The 20,353-nt window shown below is 43.7% G+C and overlaps 1 protein-coding gene across 5 annotated transcripts in view; it reads left to right on the top strand.

Moving 5' to 3' along the window:
• The first annotated feature begins 7,277 nt into the window (after window positions 1-7,277).
• AOAH (acyloxyacyl hydrolase) overlaps window positions 7,278-20,353 on the top strand; it is a 59,247-nt gene continuing 46,171 nt past the window's right edge. Inside the window, exons 1-3 of one of the 5 annotated variants that reach the window (XM_015854235.3) lie at window positions 7,278-7,499; window positions 8,188-8,342; window positions 18,082-18,177. In XM_015854235.3, the coding sequence (XP_015709721.1) occupies window positions 8,189-8,342; window positions 18,082-18,177 (250 nt within the window). In that variant the 5' untranslated portion in view covers window positions 7,278-7,499; window position 8,188. Of the gene's footprint in view, window positions 7,500-7,693; window positions 7,714-7,800; window positions 7,971-8,187; window positions 8,343-18,081; window positions 18,178-20,353 lie in introns of those variants that run through there. The other 4 variants (XM_015854234.3, XM_015854232.3, XM_015854236.3 and 1 more) reach the window with 4 other exon arrangements.

The raw sequence follows: 20,353 nt of genomic DNA, 5'->3' as shown, positions 1-20,353 counted from the left end.
TCCTTAGAGCAGCAGGCACACTCAGCAGGAGTGGGACTGGGTCACTGTTCTGACGAGCCTGATAAATATAGACAAGGAGTTTGGGATGAAGGTTACAGCTCACCTTCATCTGCATTGACTGCAGTTATTTTTGCTAGTCATCAAAAGAAGTTGCTGAATGTAGGATCAAAGCAAAGAAATGACGTAGAAGGATGAATTATGAATTTTTCGTCACAAATTGTTGCCTAAAATAGTGTGATGCACCAAATAGATTGAGGGCAGGCATTCTCAAGTTTTGAAGGGCTGGAAATAACACCAGCTGCAGAGAAAAGGAATGCTTAATTTCTGTACCTTAAAAAAATTGAGCTACTTCCCTTCACCTGTTTAATGTCCAGTAAATCCTAATCTCTGTTTGCAGTTTTTGTCACAGCGATGTTCCTGGGTTTTGGTTGGTCATCATGAAAAGTTGCACTGGGATATGACTTTCAGAAGGTCAGCGCTGAGCATCTGCCAAAACCCAGCTGTCAACAGGGCATCAGAGAACCAGACACAGTGATGCACAAACCCAGGCAGTCCCTCTGGGGCAGGAACAGGGCTGTCTGCAGCTGCCCTACCTCTCCTCACTTCCTTGTCACTAGAAGCCCAGGAGCTTGCAACATGGGTTCACTAACATTTCCTAATCAGCTTCCTCTGTGTTTTCCACATCAGACTTTGGGGCAACAGGTCTTCTTTCCTGAGGACCCTAAGGGCAGGAATTTGTCTCTGCCTCCCTGGCAAACTGCACATGTACTGAAAATAGAGATTGAACAGATCTGGGCATACTCAACTGCATCACCACTGGGTTTTCTACTTCCTGGGAAATGATGCCTCATGTTACTTGGGATCTGATCACAGCTAGAAGTGGCTGCTGCCTTGTGTTCAACTCAGGGACCACACCTTTCCAGAGCTCCTGAATGGATCCCAATCTCTTGTTTTCTTCCTTGGCTTTATGTGATGGGACCTTAGCAAGGAGTGGCAGACCTGCTGCTGGAGGGTTTGTCTGCTGCCTTTCTACAAGGCTGAAGAGCTACTCTGTTGAGTCATGGTGAACCATCCCTGCAATGGTGCAGTGGAAAGGGTCCTTGTTTTCTGGACAGAGAGGGTACCTGGGTGGCAGCCATGCAGTTCCTGCTGTGCTGATCTCTGGGGCAGAGTATCAAACGTGCTTGAGTGTGGGCATTGTGAGAAATGATTCCAGTGAGGGGGAGGAGGCTATTTAACACCCTGAAGGCTTGTTGTTAATTTATGTCTATTACTTTCAGTATGCATAAACGCTGAGTCTAAATGATGAATGGCAGCAAACAAATAGCCAGGAGACAAAATCCACAAATACTCAAGTGTTAGTTAGTTTCCCAAGGCAGGAAGAGGAGGGAGATACCTATTCTGTGTCACGCTATTATAACACCCCTGGTAGCATCCCTGATCCTTCCTTTTTCTGTTCATCAGCTGGCCGTATGGCACTCACCCTGTGACATGTAGGCCAAAAAAGAGAATTCAGGGTCAGACTTGGATGATGGTTCTCCCCCTGCAGTTGTGTCCAGCAGCTTGATCTAAAATTATAAAGAAGATGTTCAGGTAAGCTTGAACCGTGATCAGTGCAGGTGTCTTTGCAAAACAAAGAGGTGCACTCAGAGTCAGCAGGCTTGGAGCATTCCATTGTGTCAGAGCAATTGATTTGCAAGGCAGAAGCTTGTCTGCTCTTCTCATCTGAACAGTCTGGGCGGCTAGCCCTGGCTAATGCATATGACTACACACCTCATATTTAATAAACCTCGCATTGAGAATATATCAGGTTTCAAAAAAGATTCAGTAACTCATTGCAAGATACTATAGTACTTCTTTATGCATCCAGAGGGAGAGCAAAAAGACATTGGAAATGTATTATAGCGAGATGCACGTTTCTCTGAGATGCTGTTCATGTCTCATTGCACCAGCTGGTTAAATCAGCTGGAAAGGCCAATAATGAGTAAGGGAGGCAGCCAAGCAGCCAGCCATCCCCCCACACACAAAGGATGGAGTCCTAATGGATGGTTTAATGACTTCAGCATGTGCAGAGAGTCTGGAGACCAGGTGGAGAGACCCTGAATACAGAGGAGAGCTTGAGAGAGAGAGGCAAATGGGGTGCTTTTTCCCTCAATCAGGAAGAGACAGATCTGGGGGGTGCCCAGCCAGGATAAAGCTGCAGAAAGAAGGAAGAAAGCTTTTCCTAATGCAGAGCTGTTTTTGAAAGGTATATTTTCTGCTTTACAGAGAGGTGGCTACAAGCATTGATAATCGAAACCAACTTCCTGTGTCATCTTCTCTTATACGTGCAAGACTCAACCGCTGGCTGAGCTGACAGTACGTCAGCATAAAATCTTCCACAATTGAAGAGACAGATAAGTGCAAATAAGCCTTCCTTGAATTATCAGTGATAGATTAAGACATAAGGGATGACCCAGTCCCTGCGGCTGGTTTGCCTAACACCACTGAGTGACAGTGGAGTGGGTGCAAGCCTCACTTGGCTGTAACTTAGCCTTCGATTTGTCTGAGGCAGTGGGCATGCAATCCTTCAAGTGCTTGGAGCACTTTTGTGCACTAATGTCCCCATAGAGCAGGAAAACACTGTCCATGGCTGGCATACCAGTCACTTGCTTAATTAATACTTGAAAAATCAGCCATGCTGCCTTGGTGTATTTGTCTGTGAATGATGGATGCTGTCCCTGCAGGGCCATTTTGCTAATGGAAGCTGTCCAACTCACCTGCAGATCTTTTATTATCGGAGCAAATCAGTGAGATGTCTCTTTGAAAAGAAAAAAGAATCCTTCAAACTCAGCCCTGTTATTGAACTGTGGAGTGCCATCAGCAGTATGTCTGTCATACAGACCCCATTTCTGAGCACAGAATTCCCAGTGCAAGCCTCCAGCAATACATTTAAATCATCTTGGGAACGTCGGTGTGTGCTAAAAATGCCTTCTATGCTGTTTGCTGCTGTCCCCAGACCCAAACACTGGGAATAATTATCTTTCTTTGGCACACGCTCTGTGCTGAGATCAAGAGGCTGTAAAGCTGTGTTTCTTCTGTTTGTGTGATCAGAGGAAAGATCAAATGGAACAAATGCCGTCAAACATTTATTTTTCTTCTCCTTTGATGCTGTGCTCTCCTGCTGTGAACACTCCTAACCTGGCAGCATCGGGGATAACTTTTCCCAAGCAACATGCCCTCAGTTTGTGCGAACCCATGAGCCCAATGGGTAGTTATGTTCTGACAAAACCCAAAGCAACAGCAAGAGCTATGTGGGGATCAGTACGGAGGGCTGGATTGCTGAGCAAATGATGAGCTATTTATGGCCTCATGATAATAGGAGAAAACGTCACCATGCTGAGTTGGTGATGCCCAGCTCTTATTTCTTCTAACTTTAAATGAGTATCCAGGTGTCAGGGCACTGCTGAGTCTATCTCAGGCTGCCTGACTTGTATTTACATCTGGCTCTTGCTTACTCTATAACCTGAGTGCTCTAAATAAGCCTTCCTAATTAATGCTTTCTCAGTAGCAGCATCTTGTTCTCCTTACTTAACAGTTTTGTTTCTTTTGTCCCAGTGATGGCAAGAGTTTGTTCTTATTTAGATCTGAAAAGGCTTAACATTGTGTTCATGCAATTCAAGAGGCAAAATCAACATTGGTAAGGTTACTTGTAAATTTATAGTGACATCTGTGCATGGTGAGAACACACCAGCCAGGTTTGTTTTTCTGGACTAAAACCAAACCTAGTAACAAAATGCAACACCAATAACAAAACTGTTATTTTTTACATGTTCCCTGTCTAAAATACCTAGGAGTCTTGTTCCCACACTTCACTATACCCAAAGCTGAAGTAAGCAGTGTCAGTGGTTTACCATTCCAAAAGCACAGATATCAATAGCTCTTGCAAGCTGGGTCAGTTAATTTCATTAAAGGTTGCAGAATAAAGGATAAGCATCTCAGCCATTGCGTGGTAATAGCTTGGAACAATTTTCTAGATAGGAGCATAGGAAAACATTGCTTTAAATGCTTCCCTGCAGCTTTGAATGACAATGAGATTGAGAGAGATGCATAACTTCAATCTCAAGCAGAAACTGGGGCAGAGGGAATGACTCAATTGGATGTGGTGCAGTAGCAAATCCACATGGGGCTTTGGAAATGTTCATCCATGCCAATGATAATGCACCAAGCATGGAGCTGATTATGACAACCACAAAAATCCTGAGAGCAGCGAGGTAAAATAACCAATGCAGCAAGACAGTGGGAACATCATCGTGAAGGGACACAAAGGGTGACATTTAAAAAAGAAAAGAAAGAGAACTGGCTGAGAGGATCTTTGAAATAAAGGCTTCTTCCTGCAGGTTTTATCTCTCCATCTGAAAAATCTAATGCATATGTCTATTCCCTTAAGAACCAAACAACATGTCAAATGGGAGACAGAAAGAAGACCTTCCAAAACAATATTTAGTCATCATACAACAATGTGTATCAGTGTAACAGGGAAGGAAGGAAGGAAGGAAGGAAGGAAGGAAGGAAGGAAGGAAGGAAGGAAGGAAGGAAGGAAGGAAGGAAGGAAGGAAGGAAGGAAGGAAGGAAGGAAGGAAGGAAGGAAGGAAGGAAGGAAGGAAGGAAGGAAGGAAGGAAGGAAGGAAGGAAGGAAGGAAGGAAGGAAGGAAGGAAGGAAGGAAGGAAGGAAGGAAGGAAGGAAGGAAGGAAGGAAGGAAGGAAGGAAGGAAGGAAGGAAGGAAGGAAGGAAGGAAGGAAGGAAGGAAGGAAGGAAGGAAGGAAGGAAGGAAGGAAGGAAGAAAGAAAGAAAGAAAGAAAGAAAGAAAGAAAGAAAGAAAGAAAGAAAGAAAGAAAGAAAGAAAGAAAGAAAGAAAGAAAGAAAGAAAGAAAGAAAGAAAGAAAGAAAGAAAGAAAGAAAAAAAGAAAGAAAAAAAGGAAGAAAAAAAGAAAGAAAAAAAGGAAGAAAAGAAAGCTTCAGTAACATGTGCAGTGACTTGGACAGAACAAGTTAGATAAATACCCAGTGCCAGCTGTGATCTCCTTTCAAAAGGTGATCATTTCATATTCCAAGGGAGTATCTCCCTTCTTCAGCCAGTCACTCCCTGCTCCTGACAGATGATTTACTGATGCTTATTTGTCCCGTTTCGGGGCCTCAAGTGAGTATTCTGCATCCCCTTTTCTTTTCATGGCTTTTTTCTGTGTGTCAGCCATGTACATAAACAGGTCCTCAGGGACCCATTACCGAAAGCAACACTGAGAATAACTCCATCCTTGCATCTCATTTCACACTTCTAGTAGCAGTCACACAAAGCATCCCCTTTGGGGAAAGGGTGACTGTTTCCTTTAGGAGTGTTGGCAGTGCTGGCAATGCTGCCTAGGCACTTGTTCAGAAGATCAGAAGTCCTAACTCTGTTTCATTGCATCTCTATCAGAGAAGGCTGAAACCTTACCCATCCCCAAGCTCATTTGTCACCACCACCACCCAAGCCGTTTTACATTAGTTGTCAGGAACTAAGATTGAAGTACAAGCAATGAAGGAGAGTTACGGGTCCTTCAGACCCCAGCAACCAAGCTCCCAATCTCAGGGCCTGCTCCAGGGATCACATTTGTTCACTGGATGTACAGATGCACAGCCGCCTTGTCCTCTGTTCTCATGGAAATTCAGACTGGGCTCTGTTCTGCTCCACCTGTTTTGCCTTGGGTTTTTTGGCACCCTGATGTGCATGCAGGTTTCTCTTGGCTCTGTCCATTATTCAGAGAGGGTTAGGGGTGCAACTGGAAACCATGAGTCAGGAGGTGCTAAGTGGGATCTATTGTCATCTATTGGTCCTTGTGAGTCTGCCTGGTGCCTGGCAGCTGGTGGCAGCTGAAGCCCCCTCTTGAGGGCCATGCCCCATGCACTGCACTTTCTGTGGACATCAGGCCACTGTTGTTTAGCTCTGCGGGCCTCTAGGCCTTACCAGCCCTGGTGAGTCCCCCCCCAGGACCAGACCAGAAGCCCAGTGGCAGCCCTGCATCCTGCTGGGCCTGGTGCTGATGAGAGGACACTGGGATGCTCATGAGCACAGCATGATCCTGCCATACTGCTTTTTTATTTTTTACCTCTCATTAACATCATTCATGTGCTTATTAAGAAGATACATCACCACGTGTTCCTTCACTGCTCTACCCAGATGCTATTAGGTCTCACTGTCTTTGGGACTTGAAAGCCATATAATACCGGCTTGGCAAAAGGCAGAACCAGATATGTGATTTGAGTGGGAGGAAGAGAAACTCAGCATTGGCAGGGGGGACACCTTGCCAGCTGGCCTCTAAATCTGTACATGCAGATCCCTTGTTTGTCCGACCAGATTGCGTGTTTTAAAGCCTCTGGAGTTTTCTTTAATTGGTTAAAGAGCTTCATGAATGCACAAGAGATCATGAAATTCAGCTACATTCAATTCCATGGTTATCTCACCGCTCTTTCCAGCCTCACATGCAAGGCAATAATCCTGCTGATGATGGGATAGAGCTATGTGCTCTGCAGCTCACCATGCTGGGGAGCTGCCTCAGAGCTATCTATATGCTTTCTAAGCTCTGTTGTGTAGATTCATGTTTTGCTACAGAGATAAATTGGCAACCGTTCTCCAGACCTCAGTGCTAGGAAGATTTTCTCCTTGCCTATTATTAGCACTCTGCTTTTGCAGCAAGCACTCAATATGCACAGTTTTAAAGGATTTCAAAGTGTCATCGGGAACCAAGTGATATGTATGTTAAAGAGGGTTTAATGGAGCTGCAGTCACCGTAGCACAGCAGCTTTTTATAGCAAGTTTCTACAGCGTCAAGAAAAACATCCTGCAGATTTCAGCAGGGCCGGCATATGGATAAGACACTTTGCACTATGATTTCTGTTTATCTGCTATTAAAAATAGCAGAAAGAGAGAGCTGCTCTGAACAGTCCTATCTATATGAGGAATGATAAACAGGAACTGTAAAGCTCAGGCAACAGCCATTACCTCTACTTTAAGTTGTTGGGGTTTTTTTCTCTCTGAAGGCAGACTCTCCAGGTCCCACTCTCAAGACAAAATAGGTCGGATTCCCACAGAGCAGAAGCTGTAAGAAGCAGTTTGCAAAATAAGCATGTTAAACACTGGAGCTGACGTGATCTCTGTGGGGTCTCACTGATCTGTAGGAATAGCTGAGGGTTTGATGAGGAATTATTGATTTTAAAGTCAAAATACCACTGATTTATATTGTCTATATTTCCTTCACAGCACCATTTATGAGTCTGCTTTAATTACACGCAAGAAGCACACTGAGATGCTGGATGACACAGGCTCCTCACAGCATCTCAGCTTGTCTGAGTGAAGCCTCGCCACATCTGGGAGATCATCTGGAACAGGGAGCAGCTGGCTGCAGCCTCCCTGCAGCAACCCAAATGGAGACGGGGAAGCCTTTGGCTGTGGGAGTGGTCAGGGTCTCCCAACCCTGAGGAGGTAAGGGATACACACTGAGGCAGCCGTGCCCACTCCAGGTGTGCCACTCACTTGGCTTCCACTCTTCCCATCCCACCAGCAGCTGCTTGCCCATCCCCTGACTCAGCCTCCACCGCCCGCAGCTTCTTTTCCCTTTTTTTCCCCTATTTTATTTTTATCCCATCCGCCCAAATGGAAACCCTGCTCTAAAGAAACAGAAGGAGATCGGTTTTATGTATTTATTTATTTCCCTTTTATCTGAGCGGAGGAGGGCAGAGAAGCGTCGGGGCTGGGGGGGAAGGGTTTTGTCGGCTTTTCCTTTATGCAACACGAGTTGCTCAGGGGAGTGTCTTGCGTTATTAATGCTGAGTGGCTCCGGCAGCTACTGTGGTTTAAGGTCGTTAGTCACTCGCTGCGGGCGCGCCGTGCAGAGCTGCTCACAGCACCCTCCTGGTCCAGCCAGGCCAGTAGGTCGGGAACAGCCGCAATGGGGTCAGTGGGGCACCGGGGAGCGGGGGGCTGCGGTCAGCATCTAACCAGGGTCACGGGGTGAGCACGGATGCTCCTTGCATCCCGTTCAAGAAGCCCTGCACCAGCTCTTACCCACAGAGGAGCAAAGAGGATGCAGGATGCTCTCCGTGCATTAGAGGAATGCAGGCCTGCTTGCGCTTTGCTCTTCTCATTGTTGTTTTTCTGTTGCTTTCCTTAGGATGAGGGCCTCTAGGCAGATATTTCCGAACTGGTTCTGCATCCTCTGGCTGCCACTCCTGCTGAGGGCTATCTCCTGCTCCCCGCTGCCCGCTACAGAGCTCCTGCCGCCCGCTGCGCTCCCCTCCGGGCTGTCCCAGGGACAGACCTGTGTCGGTATGTACAGGCTGTCTGTCCGGGTGGCTGTTCTTTTGTTACTGCACCGGTGAGCAGGGAACTGCTGCGCACATCATAAATCACTCCGTTATCTGCTCCTGTGGCTGTACTGCAAAACACTCCAAGTTGTTAGTGAAATAATCACTAGGGATGTTGCAAGGACAGCATGGGGCCTGGAACTACTTTATGATTTTGTTTTTGAGCGACTGCTTCACAAAGTTCATGTCTTTTGCTCTGCTGAGAGGAACACTGAATGTTCTGGCTTTGGTGTTCTCAGGGAGATGGGAAGCAGTTCTCAATACTGCTGGTGGGAGGATGTGCTGTCCCCCATCTCATGTAGAGTCTGCTTGATTATTCCCAGCTCTGCTTGGTTATTCCCAGTCCTGACCCTCTTGGCCATGGAGCAAGGCCTGAGTGGTAACTGCCAAAGGTGTTCACCTGCTGCTAATGAAGTTTCCTAGGGACCTGGCAGTATGGGCCAGGGGGCCACATGTGGTGGGTGCCTGCCAAGGAGCACTGAGGTGATCCCACCCCCAACCATGGCCTTGCTGGTATCCACCAAAGCTGACAGGGTGCTTCTCCTCTTCTGGTGAGGGTGTGCAGCTGGACTTGCAATGTACTCCCAGGTGGAACTGTGGGGTTCACTTTCATAGAATCATAGAACTGTTTGAGTTGGAAGGGATCTTAAAAGGTCATTTAGTCCAAATCCCCTGCAACGTACAGGGACATCTACATTTAGATCAGGCTGCTCAGAACCTGGTCCAGCCACTACAGTTTTGGCAACTGACTCTGTTGTAAGTAGTGTTACAAGCAGTTAGGACATCATGCTTTCTTAGTGCTTTTACCAAATGCACTCCCAACACAAAGCTGGTCATACTGATGTCAGCACGAATGTGTGCATCTGCATCAGAAATGCTGTAGGTGTGATCCTCAGTGCCCAGAGAGATGTGCTGCCTTGTGTTTGTTATGTGCACAAATATACAGAGCGTATCCACCATTTAACTTTATGATCCAATATCCTACTTCATCTTCTTTTAGCTTTTGAGCCATGTTAGTGCTGTAAACAGAAAGTTGAGTTGCCTTAGGTGGCAATATTTCAACCAGTATTTCAAGCAAAAGTGTTTTCTTTGTGTCGATTAGGACAATTAGAAATAACAACTCTAAGTTCAGTTAATACAGGATTTTGACACACAACCATGTCATTCAAAGTGCAGATTTCAGTGGTGAGGAAGTAAGCCAAGTCACAGTTGAGAGGCTGCTCAAGCCAGCGCTGGGTCACCAGACAGAAAATGAAAGCAATGGCAAAAAGCAGATATGGCCGTCGGGATCACTGCTGGGGCAGGCAATGAGAGGGAAGTGGTACTTAATAATGCTGTGCTTTGAATGAAACAGAGAAGGCAGGGAGCATGCTTGCCCAGAGCTTTTTTTACAGCTGAATCTTGAGGGATAGCACTGGTTCTGATGGCTGGTTCAGTGCTAGCTCTCCTCAGTGAGGAAATGAAGGTGAGATGTGCTCATCACAAGAATGAGTGCAATTTCCTTTCAGCAGCCCAACCACAGAGCCTTCTAGCCTTGGCTTTCTGTCTGGGAAGACATCAGATGAAAGCCAATGGAACTTCCCCTGACCCCCTGACTTTTTGCCCATATAGGTCTAAGCAGCATTTATAACATTAGACTCACCTGCTGTTAAGCATACAGGAGATTTTCTTGAAGATGTGAACTTTCTCAAGCAGGTTAAAGTTTGGCCAGGGGACTCATGTTTTCAAGGTATTTCCCTCAGGTTTTTAAGGGAAATGAGGATGTCTGCATATTAAACAGTTTTTTCTGAGCACTGCTATGCATACATGACCTGCACGCTGGAGACTGCTACGTAATAGCTGATGCTGGTCAGGAAATAGACGCTCTTTCAGTAACAAAACACAGGAAATATTTTTTTGTCATGTCTTTCCACTGAAAATAGCACCCTGTAGAAAGAAATAATGGGGAAATGATATGATGGGAGAGCAAAGTGCAGTTTTGGTGTGTCCTCTGAGTGCATTATAACTCGGTAGTGTCCTTTTCATACTCCCCTTGCCTTATAGACATAATCTATCTGCCCCAGTAGGTTCTGATCATACTGGTATCAGACTTAGGCCGTTTTTGCTGCAGTTTCTTGAAAAATGTGACTGCTTCATTCAAATAAGATCTTTTCACAACTGATTTGCTATAAAAATGAAGCAACTGGAAAGTGTTCCCACCTAGAAAGGGACGTAATGCTTCTGCCTTTTAGAATTAGGGAAAAGAGGAGGAAAGATGCTAGTGGTAACCATATTGGCCACAAGAGCACTTTCAGCTCCTAAACAGTTCCTTACCATTTCCCACCTACTTTTAAATAGATAATAGGTAGTGGAGCTTTCACATGGGCTTTGCTTGGTCCTGGCTTTGGAAAAGACTTCCCAGCACCTGGCAGTCTCTTTTCTTCAACCATGAAAGCTGCCTCCTGTCTCCCCAGGCTGGGGGAAGTGCTCCCCTTCTGCATACAGTAAAATTAGACAGGCTCTCTCCTAGGCTTCTTGCAGGCTTTGTGTGCAATACATTCTTCTGCTTCATCCCTATGGCAAATGAAAGGGCATTGGGAAGTTTTCCTATCTACAAATACACATGGAGCTGCTGTTTCTCCTTGTGCAATGACAGTGAGCAAAAAAATGTGAAACACAGAAAGACAGGAAGGAGATGCTGAGTTCACTCCTTCAAAATGGTGAAAAAAAGGACATTTGAGTAAATACAGGTCAGTTAGTTAAATATCAATTCCTGGAAAAAATCATGTAATAGTTAATCCATTTTTATTCAGATTCTTTTCAAAAGTAAATAAGAGAGATTTCTCAAGGAGGAGCAGTGTCAGACCAACCTACTTTTCTTTGATGATGAGATAACGGCATGTAGATAGAAGCAGCAGCAGATGCTATAGCTTGACTTAAGCAAGGCTCTTGGCACCACCTCAGCACTAATCTAGTGGCTGAGAGTTATGTGGCACTGATTGAGCTTCTACAAGGCATGACAAAACTGGTTGACGGCCTTGTTCAGAGATAATTGCACATGACTCACTCTTGAAGTGGAAGGATGTACAAAAATAAGTCTTTTTTAGTCCTTAACTTGGAATGTACTATCATTCCCTAATTTCATTAGTCTGGATAACAGTGTGCTATTAAATTGATAACTCATATAACACTGAGAATCATAGAATCATGGAATTATGGAATCACTGAATGGCTTGGGTTGGAAGGGACCTTAAAGCCAATCCAGTTCCAATGGCCTGCTGTGGGCAGGTTGCCACCCACTAGATTGGACTGCCCCATCCAACCTGGCCTTGAACACATCCAGGGATGGTGCAAGTACAGTGCAGGGCAGGATTAGATTAAAAGCAAACTTGGAGTGGTTGCCCCTCTAAAAGACCATTTCCATACAGGTATGTTGAAGGCATTTTGGGAGAAGTAGTCAGTGCCACATAGAGCAGATGGGAACATCCCCAGGGAGGATCAGCTGGGCTTGTAGCGACACAACAATGGCATGCTGTCAGGAAGAGCGCTCACCCTGCAGGCTCCCAGATATGCAAACTGGAGCTAGCTCAAAAGATGTGAAGTAACCTGCTGCCTTTCCCAGCGCTGACAATTCTCTGAGGAATTTCTGTGCTCCCTTTTGGGGCTGTGTATCAAGGCAATGCGATGACAAAAGGTTCAGAGAAAGATAAGCATAAGCTATAAAGCATGACTGAATAAACTGAAGTTAATTAGAGAAGAAAAGCTCAAGAAAGGACTTGATATCTGTCCTCAAAATGATTAAAGGGGCCATCTATCCTATCTATAGATAGATTTATCCTGTCTGTAACAGATACAGCAAGAAATAACAGAAATAAACACAATTCAGACTAAGGAGGGACACCACAGATCACTGCTAGGACAGAGGCATGTGCTGAATGGCCTCTTCATGGCCATCTCTCCCGGCTTTCTGTGCTGTGACTTCAAGCATCATTTGCAAATAGCAGTTTATTTAATTCCTCCCAGCAGCAGGCTGCCCTGCTCCTTTTGCTGATTAACTTTGGTTGCCCTTTTGGAACAAAGTGATCAGACAGGGAGAGCTCAAGGCACCCGGGCAGCAGTGCTTCTCTGCCAGTAAACTGAGATCCTGTGGGTCAGCAGCCAGGGAAGCAAATTTCATCCTCTCTCTGCTCAATATAATGTCATTCTGAGCAGTATCTATGGGTCACCCTTTCCATTCGTCCATGAGAGCTCAATTCCTAATGTATGAAGAAGCATGCTCTTGAAACATATTTCTAGTTCTTGTCACACTAACGAATAGGTGTTATGGAGCTGCCAGCTTCTGCCTGTGCTGATTTGTGTGGCAGCCCATGTCCCCAGCAGCTTACAACTGTAATGTACAGCTCAGTGAGCCCTGTAAAAGGGCCGTGCCCAATATTAACACAGCACTACAACATGCTGCAGTCTGAAAGTCTGGGATCAGCTATACCAGGGCACTGTTCACTTTGCTGACAGTGCTCAGTTAACCCAGCAGCAAAACTCAGTCTGATGATCAGCAATAAATGGCAAATTTCATCACAGCTTTTTTTTCCCTGTGGTTTTTCTTCAGATAGGAAAATCACAGGTATGAGTAGTGCAGTAGATACGAAAGCCACTCTTCAAACAGAAATATTTTTCAACAGCTGATGGTAAAAAGTTCATTTTCAAGGTCACCCCACATCTTACTGAAAACTTATGACTGTGGAATGCAAACACAGATCCCAGTGAGTCAGTGTGCCTCACATATCTACCTACCTGTAGGCATGTGTGTGAGTAAATACACACTCGTGTATATGCATATGGATATTTAGGCATGGGCAATCTTGTGTGTTTTACATCACTAATACTTGCTTTTAAGCTTAATCTCATTTGTCTTTGATAGCCTTATTTATTAGTATCGATTGTCTGATCAGTTGCTGAATGCCACTCCAGTTCACATGTTTGCCCTGTACAGAACTTCAAGGCAACCTGCTTACATTTCAGGCAATCATCTTAAATGCTTTTAGGAGCTGTACATTTAAAGCAAGTTCTGTGCATCCACAATCTTGAAATGGACAGCTCTTTGCAATCAGGGTGAGACTATGCTTGTGGATTAATGAGCCTGTGGTTTGTTGGACAAGGAAACAGTCCCAGTGTCAAGAGATAGCAAAAGTCCCTCTGCCACTATCCTTGCTTCAGTACATTTTAAATCATTTCCTGATTTGGAAATGAAAAAATATGTTAATACACACTTTTCCTACTATTTAATGTGAAAAGCATTTGCAGTGCAAATGCCTTGGGTTATAGATCTTGTTAAACAGGGTTCTTTAAAGTGTAATGACAGAAACACCAGGGATACATTTGGCTGGCAGGTATAGATACCAAAGTCTTCCACTAGATGGAAACTGAATTTTTTGTACCAGCACATGAAGAAATGTATAGAACCATATCAGACACCTCATAGGGTGTCTTAAGGAAGTAGTAACAGATGAACAGAGCTCTGAATCTTGGGTCTGAATTGTCTCACTGCTGCAACATGAGCAACAAAAATGCAAACTGATGTTACATGTAAAATACTGCTATGTTGACATTAATATTTAAATATGTTGCTACCCAGTATTCTATGCATAATTTCATGCCCATGAACAGGTTCAGTATTGCTGTACCATTTAACATTTCCAGGATAGTTCATGAACTTGACAAAAGTTAGAGGAAAGAAGTTCTTGTACGTGCCGATATATTTGAATACGGATACCTATAATTGTATTCCATCACGTCATCACCTCAGCATTGAGAAGCAGAAGGCAAAACAGATACTGGGAAGTATTAGAAAAGGTACATATAGAGAAAAATAAATCTTTCCTATACTGAAATATTGCATATCCACGGTCTGACTGTACCTTGTTTAGTTTTGGCCCCCATCTCAGGGGAGAAAACAGTAGACATGCTGATTTTTTGCTAGCTCCCAATATAAACACTTGTATTTCAAACAGGAATGTCTTGTTCTGTGTGGAACTGTGGAGAATGGGGCAGGCAACCTGAATTCGAAAAGCAGGTTTTGTGGAGAGCTATTTGTGCCCCAGGCCACTTTCCTTGGCTTATTTTTCCTTGTGGTACAGCTAATTTATGGATGTGGAATGGCATTATGGCTGGAGGGACAAGAAAGGGCCCCAGCACCTATCAACGTGAACAAAAAGTGGCAAAGAAGTGACAAAAAGGCTCCAGGTGCCAGAAATCCCATTTAACAGGACAAAAATATCTACAGATCTGAAATGTAGAGAGGCAACTTTCAGTGTCCAGGCAGTCCTTTACATCCACAGGAGTCACTGTAAGTATAGATGCTTTCAAACATGTGCAGCCAAAGTGGATTAAATTAAATAGTCTGCTCAAACTGCCAGGGGCACTGTGGCTAGGAAATGAATTTCTAGCTCTGACTTTATTATTGGGGTATGATTTTTTCCTAAGCCTATTGAAAATGTCATTTTATTATTACATGCTACTCTCAAATACATGGGGACAAGCACTTCCTGACATGGGTTTCCAGATTACTGCCTCTGAGCAAAATGGTTATGGTTTTCTCTTATATTTTCCAAAATTAATAGCAGATAGGACAAAATATCACTAAAAGAGACAAGCATTTTATTAATTCCAAAGTCCAGTTTCTAATGGCTGGTAAGCATCACACCACCGATGAATTTCTTCCTCAGCCTGACAAAGTATTGAAACTTTTGTTTCAATAGTACAGTGTTTCAATAGTACAGAAAAGTACAGTGCAACAGCAAAGTCAGTGTCTTGAAACTTGTTTCTAAAGAAAATCACATACAATCATGAAAAGGAAATGTAGAGGGTTTTTTTTTTAACCTTTACTTTGGAAGCTTACCTAGATTGCCTTGTATGTGCCCTGATCATGATGAGAAATAAATCACACGTAAATATCTACTTAATTAAAAGCAAGCAGCCATTGCTAAAGACTGTCCAAATCTGGAGGTATATTTTCTACTGATTTTAGAGTATTACGAAGTTTGTAATCTCAATCAGAAGTAATCATAGATAATTACAGCAGTGAGATTCCCACAGCTGAAAACAGCTGTCCTTTTTAGCTATCTGTTTTCCATTTCTAGCCAACAGGATGAAGACCTGTTAGAGGTAGGACAACTTGTTATAATTATCATATTGTTCAGGGATATTTCTGTTGATTCTTTTTGTTGTTGCTGCTGCATCCAACCATCAGTCCTTTTCCTGTCACTGAATCCAAAGGAAGTTGATCTACATGGTGAAAAATTGAGATTTCTAGCAGGAGCACGGGTTAACTTCCATTGTGACTTTACCTATAGACCAACACAAGAATCAGATTATCCTAGAGAATAAACTGCGAACTGGAGGGAACATGTTTTTGTCTCCAAACCAGAAATGAGGACACCTCTGATTGTCCCCCTGAAAATCAGTCATCTCTTTCTCTGTCTAATTGTCTTGACAAGTGTTGTGTTTCATTTGGAACAAGTGCATTTGGGAGAGCATTCAAACAATCACGTTGGGGCCAGTGGGTGCCTGCAACACAGGGAGGGTAATAGCACCCTCTGTGTGACACTAAAGACTGGTTTATGAGAGCAAAAGCCCTGGAGTTCAGCTCTGTGGGTTTTTCCTGAGCTGCCAGGCTGTTATTATTGTTATTTATATTCATGCAGCATCCAGTAGCCCAAGGCACTGCATTAAGTACTTCAGCATCTCAGCGATGACTCTGTTAATTCTCAGGCAAAGCAAATTTCCCTTTGGGCCTGGTTCAATAGGCACAGAAGAGTCTGACTGGCTTAATAACATGAAAAATTTCCATTTAATCACCAAGAGACCTCTCCCTCAGTAGGGTTACCTGAATGATTGTTTTTGTGATTAAGAATTCTGTTTCTATTTGGCAAAGCTGAATTAAAAATAGCTACTTTTCCTCCCCTCTGCTATGCTTTGACGAACATGAGAGAGAAACTCTCTTACATCTTCAGTGCAGTTGGTTTTTTGTATTCCAGTGGAAAGTGAATTACTGAGGGTATTTTTATCCTCAGGATAATTTTTGGGATTGTGAGCACCATCTGTAGCACCATGCAGCTGTGCATCCATCAGCACCTTTCCCTCTGCTCACCCCAGCAGAGGAGAGAAGACCTGGCTGTGATAGTGTGAGTCAGCACAACCATGTCTGATGAGGTAGAGATGAACTCTTTGCATCCCTATCAGGAGACCAAGGACTGCCTTGTTTGTCTTCCTGCTTGGACTCCTTTCTGTCTTTCTGACTTCTAGACAGCCAGATCTTTTGACCTTGATAATAGAATAAAGGAGCACATGGAAGCAGTATGTGTGCTTTGTTGTTAAGGCACCATTCTGGTTGTTTAGTTTTTATGAGCCTCCAGCCTCATAAATAAAAAAACATAGTAAGAAGGCAGGGGAAAGGTAATTCTGTTTATGTGTAGACTGTTTGCATATGTTCATAATATGGCTTTGTAAACACCAGGAGAGGCAGCCCTTTTACAGGTGCTTATAGCATGTCTGAAGTACCTGCACCACCATCTCAGTACTAAATGGTGAGTTGGCACACTGTGGCTATGCCTGTGTAACAATCACAAATAAGCCCGGGTCTGTTTTCTGTCCCTGGGTCCAGTGCAGGACTTGTTTTCCATTCACACGGTTGAAGTATTTTGCAAGCCACTGTGTTGTAATCAATTGTTAATTCCTTGGACTAGCTTCTGGGTTTTGAAGGTGGAGACAGAGGAGGGAGTGATTTGTTTCAGGGTTTTCTCTTGGTGGTAGCAGTTTCCATGTATTCATCTTTTCTTCTAGGATGACAAGAGGTAATGGCTCTTAGCATGCCTTATCAATCATTCTGCAGAGAACTCTGAGTGAGACTTGTAGTTAATAAGTATGGAGAAGTAGGCTGTTATCCCTGCAGAAGAGATGGCAAGTTCACTGTAATTTCCACTGGATTACTGTATTTGGTGTAGAAGAAGTAATAGACAATTCAAAGATACTGGTCTCACCGCAAGTTCCAGTGGTATTACTTCATCTTTTATTGGCCACTTGGTCCATAGGAGCATCAAAGTTCTTTGTCTGTAGAAAAATGTCATTTTGATTTAATAGCACATAGGCAGGGGAAGGAATTTAAAAGCTCACTTTGAGGAGTTGTGCCAGCCTAGAAACCTATACATTCATGCTTCTAAACTCATCTTCTGTGGGGCATCTCAAGACTTTAGCCTGGAGAAGAGGAGGCTCAGGGGAGACCTCATTGCACTTTACAACTTCCTGAAGGCAGGCTGTGATGAGGAGGGGCTTGGCCTCTTCTGCCAGGCAACAAACAGGACCTGAGGAAATGGCCACAAGTTGTATCAGATGAGGTTTAGACTGGACATAAGAAGGAACTTTTTTCCTCAGAGAGTGGTCAGGCACTGGAATGGCTGCCCAGGGAGGTGGTGGAATTGCCATCACTGGCAGTGTTCAAGAAGTGTCTGGATAGGGAGCTAGGAGATATAGTTTAGGGGTTTTTTGTAGGTATGGTGAAGGAGGTCAGTTGGACTATATGATCTTATAGGTCCTTTCCAACACTGTGATTCTATGATTCTATGAAGACATAAAATGTCTAGCAATGCCCGAAGTTCTTCTATTGTGCGGGGTCCTTCCCTACGTACTAAAGATAACTGCATTCACTCTGTTTATTTGTTTGTTTGAAGGATGTGTGCTTGTGGTCTCTGTGATTGAACAGCTTGCACAGTGGCACAACAGTACAGTAAAGGCAGCTATGGAGAGACTGTGCAACTACATACCTGGTAAGTATCAAATAATGTGCCATATGTTTCATTGGTACTGCCGTACTTCTCTGTTAATTAAAAATTCACACAGTGAGACTGAAAAAGCCCTCAGCACATCTCATGTGGCACCTAAAATTAATGTGGCTGAAAGGTAGCCGGGTGCTGCCTGCAGGAAAGCTGTAGCTGCAGTGGAGCTGGGATTTCACCCCAGAGTTATAGTGAATGGGGTTTTGTGAAGCCCAGAAGCCTGTGAGCCACTTTTCCCCTGCTCTTTGTCTCCACATAGTCTCTTTGTTAGCAGCTTTGCTGCATGTCCAGCCACTCCTCTTTCTTGTCAATACAGGTCTTTATGTCAGCTGAAGAGATGAAAATGCTTTCAATGGGGATGGGAAGCCATTATTGTAAAATCATTAAAATTATCTGAGGTTGACAGTGATGTGAACAGAAAAGCTATTGAAATGTAACTGATGAGGAAAATTTCCAAAATGAGAGCTATTCCATATGAGTATATGTGGACTCCCCCTTTACTGCCTTGTGTTTTATCAGCCCAAAGGATCCTAGCTGTCCAAGCACACGTCTCTAAAGAGAGAACAGTCTGAATGCCAAAATAGCTTTGTGCTTCACAGACTCATCCTACAACTGCTTAAGTTGCTGGATCTCACATTCATGACATCATTTTAACTTTATGAATGCAAAGGGGTGGCTTTATGATTCTGCATTATACAGCCTTTTATATAGGCCTTCATGAATTGTATCTCTGAGAACCATATTACCACACAGACTCAGTATCATGGAAGATGCATGCAGAATATTAATACTTCCTTTCTTTCCAAGACATTATTTTCTGATATGGGATGGAGCAGGAATGAAATTGCTGGAATTCATTCATTGACAGAATGATGCTTATCTGATCTCTATTCCATAAGTAGTATTCTCAGTGCTTTAAATTATAGGCACATCACCATGAAGTTGCAATTAGAAGCGGGGATCCTGCTGTTAAAATACGATTTTCCTCTTTAAAATATGACATGCTAGATCTACAATCATGATTCACTCCATGGACCTTGTTCAGCTGTCATGCAAGGATATTTCTTTTCAGCTGCCATTCTTTACACACATAAAATCCTATTATCCCTTTAGTTAAATCTGTATAATCCAGTTACCTTTTATGAGATGCGTGGATACACCCAATAGAAAAAAACTGACCCTGAACATGAAAGGAGTGAAAAATCCTAGGGATTGTGCAGAGCTACAGTGTAACCCAATTTATCCTCCCCCAGGAGGTGAACCCTGCATCCCAGCAGAGCTCTGCAGCTTCCTCTTGCTTCCTGGAACAATAGGAAGTCTTTGGATCTTCATGAGGAGCAGCCTATTAAATCAGGCTGTGCCATTTCTGCTGAAGGAACCATTTCATTATTTGACACATGCCTACAATTGCTTGCAAGAATGACTGTGACAAATTGATGGCAATGAGGCTTTTCCTAAGGACAAAAAAGAAAATGAGAAATGGGGGGTTGTATCAGATTTTCAATGAAGTGATACAGTGTTTGAAACCAAAAATATTTAAAGAGAGAAATTCAGTATCGGTCAACCCCATTCAGTTCCATGGATTGTGCGGAAAACACTATCTAATACTATTTCTTGTATAGAAATGTTTGCAATGGCTGTGGTCTGAGCAGCAAGAAAGCACAGCAACGTTATGAATGAAGAAAGCTCAGGAGTAGACAGAAATGGCAGGTCTGGAGAAATGGGCAGTATTTGTGAGGTACAAAATGCTGTTAGCAAGAATGCGTATTTACCTTGATTATGACTGTTTGTCAGATGAACAAGAGGTGCCCAGTGCCCTAAATATGCTGGTCTGTCGCAGCATTGCTTCCAAGTCAGGCTCTGCTTCTGTCAGCCACTGCTGTGCAAGCACCTTAGCTCGAGTGGAAATGGCAAGGTGATTAATGCCATATTTCCTGCAAATATTTGTCTCCTGGGTTTCAGCCAGCATTTGTGTTTTTAGGACCACAAAGCTCTAGGGAATACCCCTCTGGGATTTTTATCATATAAGAATAGGGCAATTAGGGGAACTCTTGCCTGAAACAGGGCAAAAGGAAGCATCCTCACTTCTGGGCAAGAACTTCAAAGTTTTTCTCTAAATTTTAAGCGTTTAGTTAAAGTTCTTATTTTGGCCCTGAACACTCACCAT

The sequence above is a fragment of the Coturnix japonica genome, chromosome 2 (assembly GCF_054131305.1).
Source record: "Coturnix japonica strain WE chromosome 2, WE-NBRP24, whole genome shotgun sequence".
Lineage (NCBI taxonomy): Eukaryota > Metazoa > Chordata > Aves > Galliformes > Phasianidae > Coturnix > Coturnix japonica.
Note: the sequence above shows the minus strand (reverse complement) of the source record. Positions and strands in the feature narration are given on the sequence as shown.